The sequence below is a fragment of the Chiloscyllium punctatum genome, chromosome 15 (genome assembly GCF_047496795.1).
Source record: "Chiloscyllium punctatum isolate Juve2018m chromosome 15, sChiPun1.3, whole genome shotgun sequence".
NCBI lineage: Eukaryota > Metazoa > Chordata > Chondrichthyes > Orectolobiformes > Hemiscylliidae > Chiloscyllium > Chiloscyllium punctatum.
This window is the reverse complement of record NC_092753.1, coordinates 9,462,953-9,475,181: the sequence shown is the minus strand read 5'-3', so window position 1 is coordinate 9,475,181 and position 12,229 is coordinate 9,462,953. Positions and strand designations below refer to the sequence as shown.

At 41.2% G+C, this 12,229-nt stretch overlaps 1 protein-coding gene across 6 annotated transcripts in view; it reads left to right on the top strand.

Annotated features, from left to right (window-relative positions):
* lrch1 (leucine-rich repeats and calponin homology (CH) domain containing 1) overlaps positions 1-12,229 on the top strand; it is a 171,411-nt gene that overhangs the window by 92,098 nt on the left and 67,084 nt on the right. For all 6 annotated transcript variants that reach the window (XR_011962507.1, XR_011962509.1, XR_011962508.1 and 3 more), the window contains exon 3: positions 4,601-4,727. Coding sequence is in view for 2 of the 6 variants with exons in the window: in XM_072584586.1 (XP_072440687.1) it covers positions 4,601-4,727 (127 nt within the window). In the remaining 4 variants the exon portion in view is untranslated. The remainder of the gene's footprint in view (positions 1-4,600; positions 4,728-12,229) is intronic.

Genomic DNA, 12,229 nt, shown 5'->3' with positions numbered 1-12,229 from the left:
CTTCTCAGTCACCTGAACCTTTTGTTTCTGTTTACCATTTCTAGTACGCACCAATCTAATGCAGTCAGTCTCCAGGGGTCTCAGCCATCAGTGACTGTCCCCCAATTGTCAATATCATTGTTTACTATTCTCATACCTCGCTTGCAGAGGTCTGTGGGAAGCTAGAGAAGTGATTGCTGGGCCTCTTGCTGAGTTATTCGTGTCATCGATAGTCACAGATGAGGTGCTGGAAGACTAGAGTTTGGCAAATGTGGTGCCACTGTTTAAGAAGGGCGGTAAAGACAAGCCAGGGAACTATCGACCGGTGGAGCCTGACCTCGGTGGTGGGCAAGTTGTTGGAGGGAATCCTGAGGGACAGGATGTCCATGTATTTGGAAAGGCAAGGACTGATTAGGGATAATCAACATGACTTTGGCATTGGGAAATCATGTCTCACAAAGTTGATTGTGATTTTTGAAGAAGTAACAAAGAGGATTGATGAGGGCAGAGCAGCAGATGTGATCTATATGGACTTCAGTAAGGCATTCGACAAGGTTCCCCATGGGTGACTGATTAGCAAGGTTAGATCTCATGGAATACAGGGAGAACTAGCCATTTGGATACAGAACTGGCTCAAAGGTAGAAGACATAGGGTGGTGGTGGAGGGCTGTTTTTCAGACTGGAGGCCTGTGACCAGTGGAGTGCCACAAGGATCGGTGCTGGGTCGTCTACTTTATTTTTACATAAATAATTTGGATGCGAGCATAAGAGGTACAGTTAGTAAGTTTGCAGATGACACAAAAATTGGAGGTGTAGTGGACAGCGAAGAGGGTTATCTCAGGTTACAACAGGATCTTGACCAGATGGGCCAATGGGCTGAAAAGTGGCAGATGGAGTTTAATTCAGATAAATGCGAGGTGCTGCATTTAGGGAAAGCAAATCTTAGCAGGACCTATACGCTTAAGGTCCTAGGGAGTGTTGCTGAACAGAGAGACCTTGGAGTGCAGGTTCATAGCTCCTTGAAAGTGGAATTGCAGGTAGATAGATTAGTGAAGAATGCGTTTGGTATGCTTTCCTTTATTGGTCAGACTATTGAGTACTGGAGTTAGGAGGTCATGTTGAGGCTGTACAGGACATTGGTTAGGCCATTGTTGGAATATTGTGTGCAGTTCTGGTCTCCTTTCTATTGGAAAGATGTTGTGAAACCTGAAAGGGTTCAGAAAAGATTGACAAGGATGTTGCCAGGGTTGGTGAATTTGAGCTATAGGGAGAGGCTGAACAGGCTGGGGCTGTTTTCCCTGGAGCGTCGGAGGCTGAGGGGTGACCTTTATAGAGGTTTACAGGGGCATGGATAGGGTAAATAGGCAAAGTCTTTTCCCTGGGGTCGGGGAGTCCAGAACTAGAGGGCATAAGTTTTGGGTGAGAGGGGAAAGATATAAAAGAGACCTAAGGGGCAACTTTTTCATGCAGTGGGTGGTACGTGTATGGAATGAGGTGCCAGAAGATGTGGTGGAGACTGATAGAATTGCAACATTTAAGAGGCATTTGGATGGGTATATGAATAGGAAAGGTTTGGAGGGATATGGGCCGGGTGCTGGCAGGTGGGACTAGATTGGGTTGGGATATCTGGTCAGCATGGACGGGTTGAACCGAAGGGTCTGTTTCCATGCTGTACATCTCTATGACACTAGATATTGACAACCAGGAACTTGTGATTCATTGCCCATTTCACCGCAAAGAATTCTTTAGCTGTGCTGCCATAATCTAGCAGATCAATATGGTTGAGCCAGTATAGATACTGTTGGCTCAGCAATGAATAGATGGAATAACCATGTGCCAGGACCTTTGATTGGTGACCTTAGCCTGCAACTCTTGGGCGATGTCAGATTGACGATGGGAAAAATGAAAGAAAATAACAGTACTGTTTAGGTCCCAACTTTTTCTTATATTCCACATTACGGAGGTTGACAGGATTCTTCTTTATTCACAAACAGAAGAGATTGGAGCAGAAATAGACCATTCAGCCCCTTGAGCCTGAGCTACCATTCAATAAGTTAATGGCTGACCTATTTGGGTTTCATATTCTACATTCCCATACACCTCCCCAGTAGCAGATGATTCCCTTACCTAATGAGAATCTGTGCTTGTACCATAATAAATGTTCAATGACCCTGCTTCCACCACTTCCTGAAACATGGAGTCCCAAACTTGCACAATTCACAGAAGACATTTCTCCTCATCTTGGTCTTAGAAGGACAAGCCCTAATTTTTAAACCGTGTCCCTGAATTCCTGACTTACCCATAAAAGACAGCATCGTTTTCCCGTCCACTTTGTCAAGACCATTCAGAATCTTATACTCAAATCAAGTTATTCCAAGGAGCCTTCACTATTCATTTGTTATATTTTTAAACATCTTCCACTCTCATTTCTTCCTCCTTACTCTTTCAACCATTTTTATATTCTGTCTGTTCACCTAACCTGCCATTTGTTTTTGTGCAGTTCTTCTTTCAGTTTGATGTTTTGTTTCACTTGTTTAGTTAACCAGGGATGGTGGGTCCTCTCATAATAAGTTTTCTTAATAGCAGGAATATACTGTAAGTATTCTGAAATATTACTGCCTCTCTATTGATCCACCTCTTTTCACTTCAGCTAGCTCTGCGTTCATGCTCACATGATTGCCTATCTAAGTTTGAACTATTAGCCTTAGACCCATTCTTCCCTTTTTCAAACTAAATGTAAAATTCAATCACAATGTGATTGCTGCTACCTCTGGCAGCGTTTAACCGAAGATCATTAATTAATCCTGTCACGTTATACAATACCAAGTCTGATATAAGCTCCTAATAGATTGGTTGCAGAATGTCCTGCTCTAAGAAACAATCTCAAAAACATCTCCGAACTCCTCACCCAGGTACCATTGACACTCTGATTTTTTTTTCGTTTGAACATATATTAAAATCATCCATGATTATTGTTATCTCTTTATCTTAAGCACTCCATATTTATTTTGGTATACTTTATCCTCATTGTGGTTACTTTTAATGGCTTGTAAACCACGCTTACTATTCCTCATCTCCATTCAAATAATTTCTACATCTCCAGAACCAAGCTTATCTCCAACTATGCCACCTTGATGAACAATGCTTCCATGCACCTATATCTAGCTTCCTTCTTTTGAATGTCATGTATGTCAATGTTCAGGATCCAAATCTTATCGTTATGTGGCCTTATCTCCATAATAGATATCAGATCATATTTACTTCAATGTGCATTATCAATTAGTTTACTTTGTAGTAAATGCTTTGCACACTCAGGTACAGACCCATTAATTTGCCTTTTTTAAATCTGTATAACATCTTGTGTTGACTGTTGGTGTATTCTTAGACTTATGCTTTCTGTTCCTTCTTGTCATTCTCTGAGCTTCATTTTACCATATTACTATTTAGTTTGCTTGCCTTGACTCTACCCCTTCATTTGTTACACCTACCCAACCTTACCTCTAAAGAAAAATGGAAAGAACTGTAGATGCTGTAAATCAGAAACAGAAACTGAAGTTCTGAGGGAGGGCCACTGGACCTGAAACGTTAACTTTGATTACTCTTCACAGATGCTGCCAGACCTACTGAGCTTTTCCAGCAATTTCAGTTTTTATTTCAACTTTAACTGGTATCCCTTACCCGCATTGTTTAGGTTAAAGCCTTCTCTGCTTCACTCGTTTTGTGGTGCCAAATAGTACTGCAGGTTTTTATGACTGATTAGTGGCAGGGAATAAGGGACATAATACAATCAAGTATTACTGCCTGAAGACAGAAGAGATACATTGTGAATGATGGAAAATGAGGGGTTCAATAACACTTGAATGGTGGCACAACATGCGAGTGTCTACAATAGATGAAACCACCCATATAAAAGATAATCACAGCAGGAAGGTTCATGAAAGGTACAGTTTATTATGTAATTCAGCCAATTAATAAAAGAAGTCCACTTGAATCACATTCCAAATTTATCTGTCTGTTTTCCTATGTTTGTGGTTAGTTACACGAGATGGATGTTGTATCTCCCTCTTCCCTGTGCACTCTGGTTACCCTCTGTTGCGAATTAGTTGTGGGTTAAGACTGCATGAGGGTTATTTAAGCTTTTATAGTAAAGTGAGAGAGGAATAAATTTGTTATGGTTTCCAATTGCAGTAGCTTTTTTTCACTCAAGATTTGGAAAAACGCCATGCAGCATGAAATGGATACACCACATAAAAGTGTGAACAATTTCAGAGTAGAGTAATTCTATATGTTGCAACATGTTTACATCTGCAGCTATATTTTGAGACACTGTCCAAATAGATATGGTAAAATAGCTCTTAAATAAATCCAAGAAATTGTCTAGACATTTAACACGTATCTGTGGGTTTATTTTTGGAGCCAATCTTTTCGTTTATTTTTGCCCATTCTCAGAAAGAGACTGTTGCATTCAAAATATACTTAATGAACTTCAGGGAGGTGATCAAATTTTTAATGTGATATAAGTCATGTTTTGCAGAAAACAATTAGTGCAATTGGAGTGAAGGTTACTTTAAGATGTCATTGTATAACAGCCTAAGCTTGTGGCTTTTTTCTTTTGTTCCAGTCGAAATCAACTCTCGACGTTACCATTGTGCCTCTGTGCTCTTCCTCTTAAAGTCTTGATAGCCAGTAACAATAAATTAGTGTCGCTTCCAGAAGACATTGGACAGTTGAAATGTTTAATGGAACTGGTATGTATTAAGTACTTCATAAGTCTGATTGTTATGGCTGTTAGTTCACTTGGGGCTTGTCAACATTCAACTCTCTAACACTTTATTGATGTATGTTGTAATAATGTTGACCAATGGGCAGCAATTGTCGCACTTGAACTTTCTTGAAAGATCCACGATCCCGTTCTGAGGTTACACATTGAAAAGTACAACTGCAGAGTTACTCAATCTAAAATATTTCCAGTATTCCAGAGGCTTTGTGCCGCATGGTTGTTTTAAAATGCCTGAGTGCTGATAAGTATATTTTCTTTAAAGCTTCATGTTAAGTTTCCAGATTTCACTAAATTATATTAATAGAGGATCCAAAGTAAAAGACCAGAACTCATCTGTGTGCCTTTATCATGGTTTAAAAAAAAACAAGGAAGGTGTAACACATCAGGAACTAATATAGAGGTGACCCCTAAGATTTGTACTTAAAAGCAGTAAGATCATAGTGAAAAAGAAAGAATGAGGAAGGTGAGGGATTGCATAGTTTTGATTTCCTTGGAAAGATATGTTGATATAGAAAACTACCTTCTTGATTTCAACAAAAGGCGTCATAAAAATTTTGAGAGGAAACCTTAGAAGGATGTTGACCTTTGTAAGATCAAGAAAATAAAGATAAAACACATGGTAGTGGAGAGAGAAGAGGTTGGAGATTTCTTTTTTGTCCTGGATTTCAGAGATATGTTAGAGAACATGATCCCCAATCCTAATCCATACACAAACATGGACTTCACAGGAAATTTAGAGTTGTTGGGCGATAGAATTTATCTGACGTGAAAGAGGAAAGTGAACGACTTGAGGTCAGCCTTAGGAATGAAGAACAGAAAGTAAAGGGGAACAAGCTTGCATTCATAGTCACAGTTCTACAATCTTAAAATATCCCAGATGTCATTGCAGTTAGTTGCATACATTTAAATAAAAGCAAAGTACTGCAGATGCTGGAAATCTGAAACAAACAAAGAGTGCTGAAGAAACCCAGAGGGTCTGACAGCATCTGAGGACAGAAGGAAAAGTAGTGTTTTTCCGGTGTGACCCATCTTCAGAATACAAGTTCTTTGGAACACAATAACACTGTGGCTACAAGAGTAGGTCAGAGACTCCCCAAATTTTCACCATGTACAAGGCACAAGATGGAGTGTGATGGAATACTCCACATCAGCTTGAATGGGCAGCTCCAAAACACTGAAAAAGCTCAACATCCAGGGCAAAGCAACCCAGTTGATTGGCACCCCATCCACAAGCATCCACTCCCTCTACCACATGTGTTTTATCAACAGGATACACTGCAGAAATTCACCAAAGCTCCTTTTACAGCACCTTCCAACCCACGACCACTTCAGTCTAGAAGGATCAAGGCCAGCAGTTCCATGGGAACACCACCCCCTGCAAGATCCTCTCCAAGCCACTCACTATCCTGACTTGGAAATATCTTGCCCCTCCTTTAGTGGTGTTGGGTTAAAATCTTTGGAGTTCCCTCCCTGGGCCTAACTAAGAATTCTGTGTATTCCAAGATGGAGGATGGGAAACATTTGTGGCGGTAAGAGCTGCTCTTTTTTGAGGAGTTTAAGGTGTTGGAGGTGATCTCCTCAAATTCCGGGAGCAGCAATTATTGTTTTATATGTTGTTGCGTGGTTTTGGAACTTTGGAGAAAAAAAAATTCAAAACAATGGCACTTCTAAAATGGTGAAAGGCAAACAAAAGGCAAGCCCATGTCAATTGGTAAAGGAAAGAGAGAGAGAAGGAAACCTACACTGCTAACTAACATCGAAGTGAATCTGCACGGCTACTGCCTTTGCTGTTTGAGTTCATGTATCTCTGGACATCAGAGAGTGTCTCGGAAAAATAAACAAACAGCGAAATTCACAGCTGACCTTGGAGGAACCTGTCTGGGATGGCTCACAGCACAGAAACAGATAAGTGCATAGGTTTTTAATGCATAACCTCACTGTAAGTCTACATTTGTGAGTAGTTAAGTGAGTAGAGTGTTTTATTGAAATATGGAAATCTATCTCTTGATTAAATTTTAAAAATATAAACCATAAGTACTAAGTTAGCCTGGAGCGATTTTTTATTTAGAGCAAAATACTGTGCTATTTTCTGGGTCAGTAGTTTGTGAAGGAGCAAAGATGGCTCTTAGTGGATTGATATGCTCTTCTAGTCGGATGTGGGCTGGTTCGGTGCTGGTGATGAGTGTGTCTGCAGGAAATGTATGTGGTTGCGAATGCTATCAGATTACGTGGATCGGTTGGAGCAACAGTCAGAGGCAATGAGGAATTTTCAAGAGCTGGGGGGGTGTGATGGATGGCAGTTATAGGAAGAGTGAAAAGCCACATACTGGATTAGTGGTGCTGGAAGAGCACAGCAGTTCAGGCAGCATCCAACGAGCAGCGAAATCAACGTTTCGGGCAAAAGCCCTTCATCAGGAATAAAGGCAGTGAGCCTGAAGCGTGGAGAGATAAGCTAGAGGAGGGTGGGGGTGGGGAGAGAGTAGCATAGAGTACAATGGGTGAGTGGGGGAGGAGATGAAGGTGATAGGTCAAGGAGGAGAGGGTGGAGTGGATAGGTAGAAAAGAAGATAGGCAGGTCGGACAAGTCAAGGAGACAGTAACTGAGCTGGAAGTTTGAAACTAGGATGAGATCCAGGGAAATCGTGAGGAAAGCGATCAATCAGAGACTGATATAATTGTGAAAGGGAGCAAGTCAAACAGTCAGGGCAGGAAGAAACAAAGCAGAGAACAAGGTAGGACTGATAAATTAAACTGCATTTACTTAAATGCAAGGGGCCTAACAAGGAAGGTAGATGAACTCAGGGCATGGTTTGGAACATGGGACTGGAATATCATAGCAATGACAGAAACATGGCTCAGAGATGGGCAGGACTGGCAGGTTAATGTTCCAGGACATAAATGCTATCGGAAGGACAGAAAGGGGGTGGGGGAGGTACAAGAGAGGAGGGGGAGTGGTATTTTTGGTGAGGGATAGCATTACTGCTGTATTTAGGGAGAATATTCCTGAGAATACATCCAAGGAAGCTATTTGGGTGAAACTGAGAAACAAGAAAGGGGTGATCACCTTATTGGGATTGTATTATAGACCCTCTAATAGTCAATAGGAAATTGAGAAATAAATTCCTAAGGAGATCTCAGTTATCTGTAAGAATAATAGGGTGGTTATGTGAGGGGATTTTAATTTCCAAACATAGACTGGGACTGCCATGGTGTTAAGGGTTTAGATGGACAGGAATTTAAGTGTGTACAAGAAAATTGTCTGATTCAGTATGTGCATGTTCCTACAAAGAAAGTGCAAAACTTGACCTACTCTTGGGAAATAAGGCAGGGCAGGTGACTGAGGTGTCAATGGGGGACCACTTTAGGTCCAGCAACCATAATTCTATTAGTTTTAAAATAGTGATGAGAAAGGATAGACCAGATCTAAAAGTTAAATTCTAAATTGGAGGAAGGCTAAATTTGACAGTATTCAGCAAGAACTTTCAAAAGATGACTGGGGACAGATGGAGGTAAAGAGATGGCTGGAAAATGGGAATCCTTCAAAAAAGAGATAATGAGAGGCCAGGGACAGTATATCCCTGTGAGGATGAAAGGAAAGGTTGATAGGTGTAGGGAATGCTGGATGAATGCTGGTTAAGAAAAAGAAGGAAGCATATGTCAGGTATAGACAGGATAGAGAGAGTGAATCCTTAGAGTATAAAGGCAGTAGGAGTATATTTAAGAGGGAAGTCAGGAGGGCAAAAAGGCGACATAAGATTACTTTGACAGGTAGGGTTAAGGAGAATCAATAAGTTTTTATACATACATTAAGGACAAAAGAGTAACTTAAGAGAGAATTAGAGCCCCTTAAAGATCAGCAAGGCAACCTATGTGTGGAGCTGCAGGAGATGGGGGAGGTACTAAATGAGTATTTTGCATCAGTGTTTACTATGAAGAAGGACATGGAAGATGTAGAATGTGAGGAAATAGATGGTGACCTCTTAAAAACTGTCCATCCCACAGACGAAGTGGTGCTGGATGTCTTGAAATGCATAAAAGTGGATAAATCCCCAGGACCAGATCAGATGTACCCTAGAACTCTGTGGGAAGCTAGAGAAGTGATTGCTGGGCCTCTTGCTGAGATATTTGTATCATCGATAGTCACAGGTGAGGTGCTGGAAGACTGGAGATTGGCTAACATGGTGCCACTGTTTAAGAAGGGCGGTAAGGAAAAACCAGGGAACTATAGACTGCTGACCCTGACCTCGGTGGTGGGCAAGTTGATGGAGGGAATCCTGAGGGACAGGATGTACATGTATTTGGAAAGGCAAGGAGTGATTGGGAATAGTCAACATGGCTTTGTACGTGGGAAATCATGTCTCACAAACTTGATTTGAGTTTTTTGAGGAAGTAACAAAGAGGATTGATGAAGGCAGAGCGGTAGATGTGATCTATATGGACTTGAGCAAAGCATTTGACAAGGTTCCCCATGGGAGACTGGTCAGCAAGGTTAGATCACATGGAATACAAGGAGAACTAGCCATTTGGATACAGAACTGGCTTGAAGGTAGAAGAGAGAGGGTGGTGGTGGAGGGTTGTTTTTCAGACTGGCGACCTGTGATCAGTGGAGTACCACAATGATTTTTGCTGGGTCCACTACTTTTCATAATTTATAAAAATGATTTGCGTATGAATATCGGAGGTATAATTATTAAGTTTGCAGATGACACCAAAATTGGAGGTGTAGTGGAGAGTGAAGAGGTTACATTAGTACAGTGGGATCTTAATCAGATTGGCAATGGGCTGAGAAGTGGCAGATTGAGTTAAATTTAAATAAATGCAAGGTGCTGTATTTTGGAAAAGCAAATCTTAGCAGGACTTATACACTTAATGGTAAGGTCCTAGGGAGTGTTGCTGAACAAAGAGACTTGGAGTACAGGTTCATAGTGCCTTGAAAGTTGAGTCACAGGTAGATAGGATAGTGAAGAAGGTGTTTGGTATGCTTTCCTTTATTGGTCAGAGTATTGAGTACAGGAGTTGGGAGGTCGTGTTGCGGCTGTGCAGGACATTGGTGAGGCCACTTTTGGAATATCGTGTGCAATTCTGGTCTCCTTCCTATTGGAATGATGTTGTGAAACTTGAAAGGGTTCAGAAAAGATTTACAAGGATGTTGCCAGGGTTGGAGGATTTGAGCTACAGGAAGAGGCTAAACAGGCTGGGGCTGTTTTCCCTGGAGCGTCGGAGGCTGAGGGGTAACCTCATAGAGGTTTATAATATTATGAGGCGCATGGATAAGATAAATGGACAAAGTGTTTTCCCTGGGTTGGGGGAGTCCAGAACTAGAGGGCATAGGTTTAGGTTGAGAGGGGAAAGGTATAAAAGAGACTTAAGGGGCAATGTTTTTACACAGTGGGTGATACGTGTGTGGAATGAGCTGCCAGAGGAAGTGGTGGAGGCTGTACAATTACAGCATTTACAAAGTATCTGGCTGCATATATGAATAGGAAAGGTTTGGAGGGTTATGAGCCAGGTGCTGGCAAGTGGGACTGGATTAGGTTAGAATATCTGGTCGGCATGGGCAAGTTGAACCGAAGGGTCTGTTTCCATGCTGTTCATCTCCATGACTCTACAGCACATGGACTGCAGTATTTCAAGAAGACAGCTCAACACAGCCATCTTGAGGACGAGTAGGGATAGGCAGTAAATGCTGGCCAGCCAGCAACGCCCATGTCCTGGACATGAATAAATTGAACGAAAATTGGGAATCTGTGTGTGGCAAGATCCCATAGACATCAATCAAATAAATGTCAGATTTGGGGTTGAAGGATAAATGCTGCCAGTTCACTTGCCAAATCTCTTGCTTCTACTTTAAAAAAATAAGTGCTATGGGATCTTTCATGTCCATGACAGTGCAGACAGGACCTTAGTTCAATGTTCTTTCTAAATGTTCTTTCTACTGCGGCATGCACTTAGTGACAGCTAAATTTTCAACCTTAATGCTGGGCTGAAATCCTTCGGGTGAGGTCGAGGTGCAACTGACTGAATACTTAAATTTAATGGGAAAATATAGTGCAACCAGAACTGAAGATATACATTAATGACTTGGAGGAGGAAGTGAATGTATGATAGCTAAATTTGCAGGCAACCCAAAAATAGTCGGAAAGGCAAGTTGTAAGAGGGATGCAAACAATTTACAGAGAGTATTCATAGGTTAAGTCAGCAGGCAAAAAAAAGGCAAATTGAGTATAGTGTGGGGAAAGATAAAGGGATGGGCAGAGTATTATTGAAAAGCAGAAGAAAGCTACAATCAAAGTGATTTGGCGTATTTCTGCGTGAAACGTAGAATGCTAGTACGCAGGAGCAGCAGGTAGTCAGGAAGGCTAATGGAATGTTCACCCTTATTTTAAGCCAGTGAGAGTATAAGAGCAGGGAAGTTTTCCTGCAACTGTACAAGGTGCTAGGAAGGTCAAATTTGTATTACTGATGGCAATTTTGGTTCCCTTATTTAGAAAATGAGGCTGTTCAAAAAGCTAGGTTGACAGAGGGATTGTCTTATGGGCAAAGGTTAAACAGGTTGGCACTCTACTCATTTAGTTTAAAGAAGATTTCTTTGAAATATACAGAATTCTTAAGGGACTTGACAGGGTAAATGCTGAGGGGATATTACTCTCGGGAAAATTTAGGATCAGAGGGCGTAGTCTCAGAATGAAGTGGTACCAATTTAAAATTGAAATGAGGAATTTCCTCTGAGTTGAGAGCCTTTGGAATTCCTTGCCATGGACAGCTGTAGGGACAGACTCCTTTTGTATGTTTAAGACTCAGATAGATAAGCAAATCAAGGATAATGGGGAAAGGTTAGGAAGGTGGACATGCAAAATGTTAGATCAGCTGTGAACTTGTTGAATGATGAAGCAAGCTTGAGGGGCTGAATAACCTATTTCCTGTTTCCTGTGGGCTTATGGTAAATGAGTAATTGTGGGAAGATAATGTGCCAAAATCGTACCCGACATTAGTTCCGTTCTTTACTTTTTATCTATGTTGCAAAATGATTGCTGTTATAGGTTGGATTTTTACACTCAAGAAATTTACACCCATGTCATTTCGATTCCATTCCATAAATTAATTGCAGCGATCTTAATGTTAAACCTATATTAAGCAGTATTACAGAACAGGATGTCATAAAAAGCATCGTTCAAGGAAAGAGTATGAGTTTCAGTGGGACAGCATACTTCTAACCATGAGAGATACCTGTGCACTTATTTCTTCCTGTGCTAAAGCGTTGACCTTTGTGTGATGCTGGGAGGCTGTGCAGAACTGTGGGAAATGAAGGTTGGGAAATGAAGGTTAGGAAAGAAGGGGGTGAGAATGCAAAGTTTCCCAGCACTATATCCAGGACTGATTTCTGATTTTGATCAAGAAAGGAAATAGCTGGATTTAGTTCTAAGAAGTAAAATGCATCAAGTAGGCAATGTATGGGTAGGAAAATGTTGG